The sequence below is a fragment of the Abramis brama genome (genome assembly GCF_963993115.1).
Source record: "Abramis brama genome assembly, chromosome: 19".
NCBI lineage: Eukaryota > Metazoa > Chordata > Actinopteri > Cypriniformes > Leuciscidae > Abramis > Abramis brama.
Genome location: NC_139981.1, coordinates 35,344,216 through 35,356,388, shown reverse-complemented (window position 1 = coordinate 35,356,388; position 12,173 = coordinate 35,344,216). Strand labels below are relative to the sequence as shown.

The 12,173-nt window shown below is 42.0% G+C and overlaps 2 protein-coding genes across 2 annotated transcripts in view; one reads left to right on the top strand and one right to left on the bottom strand.

The window, feature by feature from the left end:
- Nucleotides 1-313: 313 nt before the first annotated feature.
- On the bottom strand, nt 314-4,681 carry LOC311070013 (uncharacterized protein; the record flags this gene model as incomplete). Its single annotated transcript, XM_084093642.1, has 6 exons — nt 314-419; nt 539-628; nt 711-797; nt 3,406-3,465; nt 3,549-3,647; nt 4,470-4,681. The coding sequence occupies 6 exons, from the start codon at nt 4,679-4,681 to the stop codon at nt 314-316; spliced, it is 654 nt and encodes a 217-aa protein (XP_083949768.1).
- A 2,188-nt stretch (nt 4,682-6,869) lies between these two features.
- LOC311070012 (cilia- and flagella- associated protein 210-like) overlaps nt 6,870-12,173 on the top strand; it is a gene marked incomplete at its 5' end in the record, with an annotated part of 46,457 nt that continues 41,153 nt past the window's right edge. The window contains 6 exons of the mRNA XM_084093641.1: nt 6,870-6,921; nt 7,005-7,204; nt 7,902-8,075; nt 8,385-8,590; nt 8,870-9,026; nt 9,108-9,247. Coding sequence (XP_083949767.1) covers nt 6,870-6,921; nt 7,005-7,204; nt 7,902-8,075; nt 8,385-8,590; nt 8,870-9,026; nt 9,108-9,247 — 929 coding nt within the window. The remainder of the gene's footprint in view (nt 6,922-7,004; nt 7,205-7,901; nt 8,076-8,384; nt 8,591-8,869; nt 9,027-9,107; nt 9,248-12,173) is intronic.

Sequence of the window (12,173 nt, the reverse complement as noted above, 5' to 3'; positions counted from 1 at the left end):
TAGCCTGTGTGTGTGAGAGATTCAGCCTCTGAGTGTGAGATTTAGCCTGTGTGTGTGTGTGTGTGTGTGTGTGTGATTCAGCCTCTGAGTGTGAGATTTAGCCTGTGTGTGTGTGTGTGTGTGTGTGATTCAGCCTCTGAGTGTGAGATTTAGCCTGTGTGTGTGAGAGATTCAGCCTCTGAGTGTGAGATTTAGCCTCTGTGTGTGTGTGTGTGTGTGTGTGTGTGTGTGTGTGATTCAGCCTCTGAGTGTGAGATTTAGCCTGTGTGTGTGTGTGTGTGTGTGTGAGAGATTCAGCCTCTGAGTGTGAGATTTAGCCTCTGAGTGTGTGTGTGTGTGTGTGTGTGAGATTCAGCCTCTGAGTGGCTTTAGCTGGAAGCTGCTCAATATTCCCGACCTTTGTGGCTGCACCACCAACTCTGCATAAAAAGTCAAAATATGAATAGGTATAAGATTTTTGGATAACGAACTACTACTACAAGTACAACCCTAAAATATACTGATTGTGCATGAAATGAAGCTAGTGAATATAACATACCGTAGTTGAAGAAAAGGAATATGTTCCTCATCAGAGCTGTCCCCATCCTCACAGAATCTTGGGTATGTCCAGCTCTCATCCATTTCAATACTGTACATAAACACACATAAGCATAAGCGGGAAAGATATATCAATAACACAAAGTGAAAAACGAGTCATTAGACAGACTTACATGCTGTTGCTGGGGTCATTTGCTGCATCCTCATCCGGAGAGTCATGCTGCCCTTCTTCCTCTACGAGATCCAGAGATTGCATGCTGCAGACAGAGTAAAGTAGAGGTCGACAATAATAGTATAGATGAGTAGAGAGTGGAAAAAAGAAATTGTGCATTCAGTCCACATTAGTTCAAGCAAACAACAAATCTGCTATAAAACCTCACCTGGGGCCTGTTCTTCGTACGTCGCTAACTCAGTTAGCTGGATTTGATTGATGGCGATTTGGCATGATCTTGGATTGTTTGGTTCTTCGAAGCTCATCCTGGACTTGCTGTCATAGCAACAGGTGCGCAAGCTTAAACCTGCTCGGGAGCAGCTTATTTCATGTAAACAGGATTAGATCCCGGCTTCACAAGCGGAGCTGATACGGGAAGTCCAGCGCAGCGCGATAGTGCACTTTCTGAGATATATATTTTTTCTCGTGACTCGTGAGATTGTCGTTTACATTATTAATTTGTTGGAAACGCACATTTATTTTCGACTTGTCAGAGTCGGGCTTTAACTACAGCACACACTGTGCCCTAAGATTATTTGCAAGTGGCTCTTTCCTTTACACTATTGGAGATGCGGAGAACTTGATGGAAAGTGCTGTCTGTCGTTTTTAGGTTTACAAAACAGTTTTATGTTTTTTTGTGGCATTTCCAAGCCACTTAAGACCCAATGTTGTAAAGCAGTTTTTTTAAGCAGTTTTTTTTATTATTAGGCTATCATATTTTTTTATGAAGATCATGCAATCATGACCATGCTGATTACAGTATATGTCACTCAGGTTTATAGACCATAGACTGCCATCAAGGCCTCAGTGAAGGGGATTATGTGAACAGAAAGGGGGTTCACAATGTAAATGTGCAGCCCAGTTACTATTGTGATTCTTAATCTTAATATTCCAGATTAGTAATATTATATCAAATAAAAAAGGCAGTTGACAAATCTTCCATATCACAAATGTGAAAGTAAAATGGCCAGGATCTGTGCATGACTTAAGAATTTTCAGAGATTCACATTTATGCACATTATTTAAATATCAAGCTCACTGTATTACATACACTTATGCTGATCCTAACAGAACTGCATTTCTTCATAGGTGATTATGACATGTTCCTGCAGACAGGTGTTTTATGACCCCATTCCCTGACCCAGACCAGTTACAATGCAGCTCTAGCCAGGACAAGGGCACACAATGAAATGAACTTTGGCTAAAGGGAAGATTTCAGTGTCTGAAAAGTCTGAGGGTTGCACACCTGACAGGGCCTGTGACATTGGTGCATGTGCCATATTACACAACATTGCCAAAAAAACACTTTTCATTAAATGTTTAATAAAAGACAAATAGCCTATGCTTAGTTCCTTGAGTTTTATTTCAATTGTTCTTTGTAAAGAAAAGCCAGTGGTCAAGTGCCTGCAACAAGAGATATTAGACACATGCCTCATGCAACAAATAAAAAGGAGACGTTGTCTATACACTGCCCACCTGTAGGCCTGTGTCTCCTCTGTCTGTGCAGACTCTTCTGTAGGCCTTTCTGTAGATGTGGAATCCTGAAACTTATATTGCAGCCATAAAGCATACAAGTGTAAATGAAGTAAAGTTATTTATGCACTTGCAGGTAGGCTAGTTCCTCCATATGACAGTTATCTGAGAGGCTTTATTCACTGTCCAGTGCAATGGAAACAAATGGACATTACAAAGTCTTATACTTTCTTTCCTTTGGAAAGTTAGAAAATGTCCACTTACTGCACATATTTCAGCCACTTTCTTGGGAACAGACACAAGTGTTGGTGTATTTTGTAAAAGTGCACAAAAGAGGAAAACACAATGTCATTACAATGAACTACACTGGGGAAAAATGTGATCAATAACTCATATTTTTACATTAACATAAGTTTATCAGTTTTCACTTTCACAAGTCAAAGCAATTCATCATTACTCAAGATTTAACAGTTGAAATGACTATACGGCCTTAATTTAATGCAGCAAAAATTATTTTACAGTGTAGGCTACTGAGATATTTTTTCTCAGCCTTTTTCTTGGTTGCTTTTATAAACAGAACACCATTTATTTCACAGTGCCTTTTATAAAAGAGACTATAATATAACTAAAAATGACCATTATGTAGAATATTTTTGTACTTCACTTTTATTTGTTCCCATGTTCTAGTGTGGTGACTCTGACATTACAATGAACAAAGTAATTATGCAATTATTAAAATACAAAAATATAGGCTAATAAGTGATAAAAACATCTAACATGGCCACTTCTAACGGATTTAAATTGTCTGCTACTTTTTGCCAGCCCTCTCTCCTGGCTTTTGCAGACTTTGAGGTGTTCCCTGGCGTTTTGATTAAACATTAAAATTCCGAATAAACTTTTAGTTCTTGCTCTGCTGAGGAGAAAAACTGAGCCGCTCTTCGGCCACGCTGAGCAGCCAATAGCAGCGTTGCTGATCAATGTTTCTACTATCGATACATGTCCCCTTTTAACCAGCGCATGAACGCGCAGTTATCTCAGATAACTCAATCCAGCGATACTAATCATAAACAACAGGTGAGTTCGAAGAACCCAATTAGCCGGATCATGATTAGCACAATGAAATCATCTTGGATGTGTCATTTGATCTCGGATGTAATAAGCAGCGTACGAAGAACGAGCCCCTGGTCTCTAATATAGCGACCTCTTCTTCCAGTATTTGTACTCCTTCAATGGGAAATCCACCCCTGAATCAAAATAGATAATAGAACATGAGAAAAAAATTAAAAGGATCCACAAAAATATGCTGGCCCAGGAAAGCATGCAATACCCGTCATGGTCCGACTCCTCAGTAATACTCGAGAGCACCGGCTGTGGAGGTTTGCAGGGGAGTGTGTGGGGAGTGGATGTTACTACCTGGTTTTGAAAGCTATAGGGAAATAACAGAGAACGAATTTGTCTAATTCAATTTCACTGGAACAACAAATACACATTATAATATTGTGACTTGAAGATGGATGAAGTTTACATGCTAAATCAGATAATGATTTCTAAACCTAGATGCTTGTCCCAGCTTAAGTGAGCTAGTGGCTTGACTATGGAAGAACATTCTGAATGTATATGAATTGGCATTCTACAAGACACACGTCTGTGTGGTTACACTCAGCGGTTTAGTCAAGGTGCTAGTGATGAGCAGGAATGTGATAAGCCAAAAATCACATAACAGGGGAATTACTTTGCTGATTATTCAAAACAAGCAACACTTTTGAGTTAGACTTTTGGTGAGGTAGTCATCATGCACTGAACACAACAACCCTACATGTTTGTAGAATCTAACCACACAGAAGTATTGCAGAAGAACAACATTAGGGTGGGAATTCGTCCTCAGAAAAAAATAGAGACAAGACTCCTGTTTGGCTATGTAGCTAACAATAATCTGAAACAACACAATCAAGTATACATACACCAACTCAGAAGCTATGAACACAATGATAATGTTACTAATCTTCCTTTCATACTTTATACATGTTTAGTAGGCTAAACATTTTAGCTCAAACATTTGCGATTTGCATGTCATCGATTGCAATGCCAAATAAACTAGCATGTTACTAGCTAACAGACTGATAATTCGCTCCTCTACTAGCATTACTTGATTCATGAAGATAAATGGAGGACCAGACAGCTTGCGTAACATAGCCAGGCAGACAGCAAATTCGAAAAACTAGAGATAGTATGCAAGCAATATACTTACTAGTCCAACAGCATGATGGCCAAGTCAGCATCGGTTGGGCAGCCCTCCTCCTCCTCCTCCTCCTCCTCCTCCTCCTCCTCCTCAAGGTCTGCTGGACCAATATTGATCCTCGTCCGGCCTTTTATTTTGTCACTCTCCCTTTTTCTTTTCTTTGTCTCCTCCGAAAAAGCCCTTGCCTTCTTAGGTTTAGGTTTCGTGCCTGCTTCGGCCATGACAAAAACATACGCAGGAAAACAAACACTGGTTGGCCTCTCACGTCCGAATTTGAGGAAGTGGTGGGGGAAGTGAGGTATGCCGTAAAGCAGTCGAAATTTGTAGTTCTTTTTGTGGTGAGGTTACTACCCGAACCCCGAAGTTACGTAGTGCCAGTAAAAGCGTTACATAGTGTTACTTTAAAATCACCAACAATTAGGACTTCATCTGCAGCCAGAACGAACTCTGATAGAAAGTCTGCAAATTCTGTGATAAAGTCTGTATGGTGCCCTGGTGGCCTGTGTACAGTAGCCAGCACAAATCTCAAACCTGATTCATCATTTACACTATATATTGCTATATTAAGCACCAACACTTCAAAGGAATTATATTTGAAACTAGACTTCTTAGTAATTCTGAAAATATGACTATAAATTACAGCAACACCCCCCCTTTGCCTTTCAGACGAGGCTCATGGCGTGACGCCTAACCCTAACGCATGGCGATGAATCGAGTAACGTTTAACGCCTTTATCATTAAAAGTGCTAAGAAAAAACATCCATATAAAGTCTGACGTGCTTAAATCCAATGCGTTATTTCCTAGTATCGATACAATCGATTGATTACCTTTTAAAACGATGTTAAATCGATATATGTCGTCCGGAAGGCCAACTTGCCGAGCACAGATCGATGTAGTTGGATCCTAGGAATATAAATCGATACTAGAGCCCGACCGATATATCAGCGGGCCGATATTAGGCATTTTCCAAACTATCGGTATCGGCATTTATAACGGCCGATAAATGAATATTTAAAAAATAAAATAAAAGCGGACGAAACACCCTGTAACCATGTTATGAGTGTTGGCGCTGCATAGTTTGTCCACCAGAGCGCACTCTACAAGGAAGACTGCTAACATCAATGAGCTTGGAAATCACAACGAACTTATTCTGCCTAAATAAAGTAATGATTACTGTATTTATAACTAGCATATCTGTAGTTCCAGTCCCTGCATTGTAAAACGTAAGTTAGGCACGCGAGGAGTGAACATTTAGACAGAGAGAAAAAGTATCAAACATAGCAGCTAGCCTGTGCATAAAAGTTAGCTTTTCTTTTACACGTGTGTGAAATCCAAGTGTGCGTTACTGTTGGGGTAATTAACACATGGTTACCGAGTCGATCGTTCCCTGGGATGCGTTTTCATGAAAATCGAATGTAAAGAGTTTTATCTCTAAAAACAGATGATCTTATAACGCTAGTATATGGGGCACAGAGTAAGTAAAAGTAAATCGCTAGTTAATACCACTAACAAGGCTCAAAATAGCCTCACACTAACACGGTAGCATAATGAGGGTCCCTACATGCCAACCGAAGCATTGAGAACTTTGTAAGTGTACAGTTTAATAAGAAGATACTTTATAAAGACAGTACATTACGCGTTTACAGCCATTCCTCATCTTGGAAAACAGTCTCGACTAATCGAGTCACGAACGCCGTGCTCAGTGAGCTGGTCCATAGGAATTACGTTTGTGAAATCTAACGTAGCACGGCGTTCGTGACTCGATTAGTCGAGACTGTTTTTATCATTTGTCTGGTACATTTTATTTGTCTTAAAATGTACCAGACCAAGAAGAAAGGCTTACGAGAGTATCTGTATTATTAAAAGTTCTAGTAAATATAATTTCATTTCATTCCATAATGTTAAAGGATTAGTTCACTTTCAAAAAAAATATTTTTGCTGATAATTTACTCACCCCGATGTCATCGAAGATATCCATGTCTTTCTTTCTTAGGTCGAAAATAAATTAAGGTTTTTGAGGAAAACATTTCAGGATTTTTCTACACAGAATGGACTTCAATGGCAACCAACTATTCCAGTGTTCACAGAAGGTTCAGATGTCCATCTCAGTGCAGCTCCACAGTCTCGACACGATCCCAGTCGAGAAATAAGGGTCTTATCTCGCGAAACGATCGGGCATTTTTCTAAAAATATTACTTTTTAATCACAAATGCTGTCGTTCCATCTCTGAGATGAGCCACGCACTGCGCCATCACATTCGCATGACGTCACCTACTTCTCGGGCAGGGCTGCTAGGTAACAGTGTTAGCAAACAGAGTAGAGTTCGCGCGTACAAACGTTAGCTCGTTATCAAATAAATATAAAAGTATCTCAATATAGATCTAGATAAACAAATTCGTCGAGTTAAAATGTCAACAGGTGTGGTCGAGTACGGTCGGCGGAAAGGCTCGGGTAACCAAGGTGAGAATTAAAAATATCTGAAAAAATAATGTATAATAATTAGAGCTTTTTTTAATAACTTGGAGATATGTTGTCGAATGCAGTTGGCAGTTGGGAGATGGAGAAACCCGAAGCAGATCTTCGTCAAGTGGTCGTGTTGTCCAAATCTGAATGGCAGCGCGTGCAGGACAGCGTGAACGGTGTGGATCACCAGAGAGAGAGTGCCATAGCAGCCGCTGAACAGCGGGAGGCGCTGCACACGCGCTCCAGAGAGGCCGCCGCACACTGGCCCAACACCACAGCGGTGAGTGGGAGCACTGGGATTACTGCATTAGTAGATCGCACTGGGATCACTGCATTAGTAGCTCTCTTATTTACGGAGTTTTCCTGCTTAGGTTAGTAAAAAGCATGATGTTTACGCATATTTCGCACATGACACGCAGGAAAAATAAATAGTAACGTTAGGCTAAATCGAGGGACCGGATGAGTAACGTTAAATCGTGCACACAATCGAACTTTTTTTCTTGCATGTCATGTGCGGGGCTCCGTACTAAAATATGCGTAAACATCATGCTTTTTAATGACCTAAACACTTTTAAGGAAGAAAATAGGCCTTTTTATAAGTCTTAATCAAGAAATAAGAATCATTTATTTAAAAAAATAAGAATAAAAAGCTGGAAAGTTGGATTTTTTAGCTCGTATGTAAAATGTATTATAATATTTTGTTAATACTCCTGTTTATTTTGTATACCGTTTGTGTTGTTCATGTCAGCTCAGGTCTAATTTTCTTTTTGTTTCTGTGCCCCTATTATAATATTAAGTTTGTTACAATTTGGTATAATATTAAATTGTAATTTGAATGTCATCTTGATGTGATATTTTAGTTTTTCTTCATTAAAAGAAAATAAATAAACCATACCTGTGTCTCTGAGGGTTAATATGAGACCTGATGTCTATACAGTAACAAAGTATAACAAACAAATCTGATTTCGTCCTTACAGGGACAACGGCGAAAAAAGCTAGAGGCGAAAGCCGTGCGAGAGGCGATCGCTGAAGAGAAGAGGAAGCAGCTGGACCTGGAGGCAGCGGAGCACCAGGCCCAGAGACGGAGGGAGATCATCGAGAGAGCAGAGACCCAGCAGTTCTACCAGACCGACCGAGTGAAAGGCTTCCATGTGCGTGTCTTAAGCCCAATTTATACTTCTGCGTCGAACTCACGCCGTAGCTACGTCGTAGGCTGTGTGTAGCGCTGTGATTGGTCTGCTAGGACCGCTCCCTCGGCTTTCACACGCTCCCTCTGCAAGTGTAATTGCGCGTCAACGCGGACAACGACGCAGAAGTATAAATGAAAACCAACGTGTTGCCTACAGCGTAGAGGCTCCTGCGTAGGTCCGACGCAGAAGTATAAAACAGCCTTTACGTTATTAGATCACAAATCTTCTTCTGTGGTGAAGTGTAGTAGAAACTCTCCTCTTGTTTTATAGCGCGCTCTGATGCTGACGGAGGTCCAGAAGGAGAGGGAGGCTCAGGTCGAGCTGAAGCGCCTGAAGCTGAAGGCCAGCAGAGACGCAGACAGAGAGTTCTTGGCTGAAAAGGCTCGCAGGGAAGAGCAGGCGGTCCAGCGGGATCAGCAGAACGCCCTGCGGAGGAGACGGGACCACCTGGCCGTCTCCGAGAGCTGGAGACTACAGTAAGGAGAAGTCAAAGCGGGTTTAAGGGGGACGACACCGGAAGCGCAGCGCCACGCCTTTAAAACTCGAACACATTATGCTCTATCAGTGTACACACACACACCCACACACCCACCGGCGGCGCCATCCGGCTCTGTCCGCGGCGCCCAGCTGAGGACCTTGTTCAAAATCTTGCCGCGCCATTTACATAGTTTCATTTGTCTCAAATCGTAGTTAATGTATACTGACTTCATCCTGTGCTGAAGGGACGAGGTGTCTGACGTTTCCCGCTTTATTAGGTGTCAGGATCATGAGATGAAGAAAGAGCAGGAGAGGCGGGAGATCAGGAGGGAGGCTGAAGAACTGGAGCGACTCCGAGATCTCAATCTGAGGGAAAAGGCCATGAGAGAGCGCAAGGAACTGGAAGAGAAGAGGAGATCGACGAATGCTTTTCAGGTAAGGCAGGACAACATCCACACAGTGAAAGCAGACTGGACCAGATGCGGTTTAGAAACCCCTTCTTCTGTCTTCCATCAGGAGCTTCTGACCGAAAGAGAGCTGAAGAAAGCAGCGGAGGCTCGGAGGAAGGAGGAAGAGGAGGAGAAGAGAAAGCAGATCGCCAGCCAGAAAGAGGAGCAGAAGAGAGTGTGGAAGGAGAAGCGGGAGGGAATACTCAGGTACTCTACATCAGTGGTTCCCAAAGTGGGTGCCGTGACAACTGGCTAGGGGTGCCGCAGAATCTCAGCTTTATTTTCCAATTTAAACAGCCTAAAATAACTATCGTACCATATAATAACCTTTTACAGCCAAGGTTATAATCGTTAACGAAAACGAACGAAAAAACGAAAACTAGGTGGGAAAAAACGCTATTTAAAACACGCAGCGTATTCGTTCAGCTGCATTTCCTTTCCCTGCTCTCTCTGTCACTCATGCGTCTCTCACATGCGCACGCGCACACACACACACACACACACACACACAGCTCCTCCCCTCCGTGCACACCGCGTCTCCATGAGAACGAGTGTTCGTTCGACGTTGAAAGCAAGTTCGCGAAAGGTTGGTATCTCTATCTCGTGAACACCTTTACACAATCACACATTAAAAAGTGGTATAAAAATATTTTAAATTCTGAATATAATTTTGTCAGTGTGTTATTGTCGACCCGAGAAGCGATTGCGCCTTCTTTAGAAAGTTAACTAGTCGCAAGTTTGAGGAAAAATGCACTTTTTGGTTGTGGTTGTCGATGTCAAAACACTATATAAGCTATGATTCAAATATTAAATAATGTTATGTCATTATGTCTTTTTGAATCTTGCCCCTGACAAATAACCCAAATTACAAAAAAAAGACTAAAACTAACACTAAAACTAATAAAAACTAAACGAAAACTAAGCATTTTCAAAAAATAAAAACTAAACTAAACTAGCAAACCCACTTTAAAAACTAATTAAAACTAAACTGAATTTGAAAACAAAAAGTCAAAACGAAATAAAAATAAAAACTAATGAAAAATGCAAAACTATAATAGGCTAACCCTGTTTACAGCATATTTTAAAATCATATCAAAACACCAACATATGCAAAAATATTTGGAGTTGTTTATTATTATTTAAAGAGTTAAGTATCTTTAAATCTGTTTTATTCCAATGATCCTCACATACAGTAGCCTTATTGGTTAAAATCAGTCTGTTGACGTGTGTCCAGTTATTAATGGACTGATGATTCATCTGAAGGGGTTGTTTCGCCTCATATTATGTCTGTTGTAATGCATTCATAATAAATTCATGCTGCTGTTTATGCTTCATTGGTTGTTTGCTCATCTGGATATAATTGTATATGTATGTACATATGTTCGTTTAGTTTAATTGGGTTAGGGTGCCGTGGAAAAAAAAAAACACTACAAAGGGGTGCCATGCTTTCAAAAAGTTTGGGAACCACTGCTCTACATCAGACGATGGAAGAGCGTCGTGGAGATTACAGGATTCTCATTAGTGCCAGAAATCAACTTCTTTATTTTGCTTCCTACAGTTGATTTCAGGAGCATGTTCTTACATGTATGAGGGCTAGCACGTATAAAACACACAGCATGCTGATTATTAGTGTTAAACACTTCCAACCCACACTAAACTTGATATATTAAATGCTAGACAACAGATAAAATAACTTTTAGGCATTTTTGCTACTTTAAAGGAGAACTTGGTAACTTTTTTACCTTAATAAAACTGTCTAGTATTCATTTGGATGGTTAAACAACCTGTTCTGGTGATATTGGTGACTTTCCCCGCTCCCCCCAGCGTTCTCAGGCGGAAAACCAACCTTGCAACTTGGGGACTACCGTCCCGGCAAGATAGAAATTGGAAGTCTCGTGAGAAGCGAGAACGAGAACGAGCGCGAAACACGAATTGCTTTACGGCAATTCGACATAAACACACACGCATGTATGATGTATTACCAGATTACCCACCTCGGTAGACATAGCTCCACACGATACAGTTGGCTTGCTCCGATCAAAACAAACGCACATGAGCAGCGGTAGAGAGGGGGAGGAGGCCGCCACAAGTGAGTTTTTTACGACCATGTTGTGAAATATACGCCCCCCACAGCTGTAGGGGGAGCTCGTGGGGAAGACATGCGACAACAAAAGGGAAAATCAGCGAAGAAGTGACTAGAGTTCGCTAGAGTTGCCGAGTTCTCCTTTAATAAAAAAATGACAAAAGCACATACCACAATTCCTAAAACTTAAACTGAAACAAAAACATTTCTAAATACTATATACTATAAATCTATCTATAAATTACAGAAACGTCTGTGTGTGTGTGTGTCTGTTATTCGCGGACCGTTAGTCCGAAGGATTTCAAACTTGACAGGTGTCTCGCTACGGGCACGAGTAAGTGCAGTGCCAAGTTTGACGTTGTTTGGATTAGAAATGCAAAAGATATCGTTAAATATATCGGTAAAAGAAGCACACACTGGCTTTTGCCGCTCTAGCCGCTGGCCCCTCCCCCTCTCACACACACACTGAGTGAGCACAGCTGGCCCCTCCCCCTCTCACACACACACTGAGTGAGCACAGCTGGCCACTCCCCCTCTCACACACACACTGAGTGAGCACAGCTGGCCCCTCCCCCTCTCACACACACACTGAGTGAGCACAGCTGGCCCCTCCCCCTCTCACACACACACTGAGTGAGCACAGCTGGCCACTCCCCCTCTCACACACACACTGAGTGAGCACAGCTGGCCCCTCCCCCTCTCACACACACACTAAGTGAGCACAGCTGGCCACTCCTCCTCTCACACACACACTGAGTGAGCACAGCTGGCCCCTCCCCCTCTCACACACTAAGTGAGCACAGCTGGCCCCTCCCCCTCTCACACACACACTAAGTGAGCACAGCTGGCCCCTCCCCCTCTCACACACACACTAAGTGAGCACAGCTGGCCACTCCCCCTCTCACACACACACTGAGTGAGCACAGCTGGCCACTCCCCCTCTCACACACACACTGAGTGAGCACAGCCCAGGACCAGAGACAGAGAGGGTCGAAGAAAGCAGCGGAGCTTAAGTAGCGTTTTCTCGGAGTTCCCTGTGTATCCTGCTCC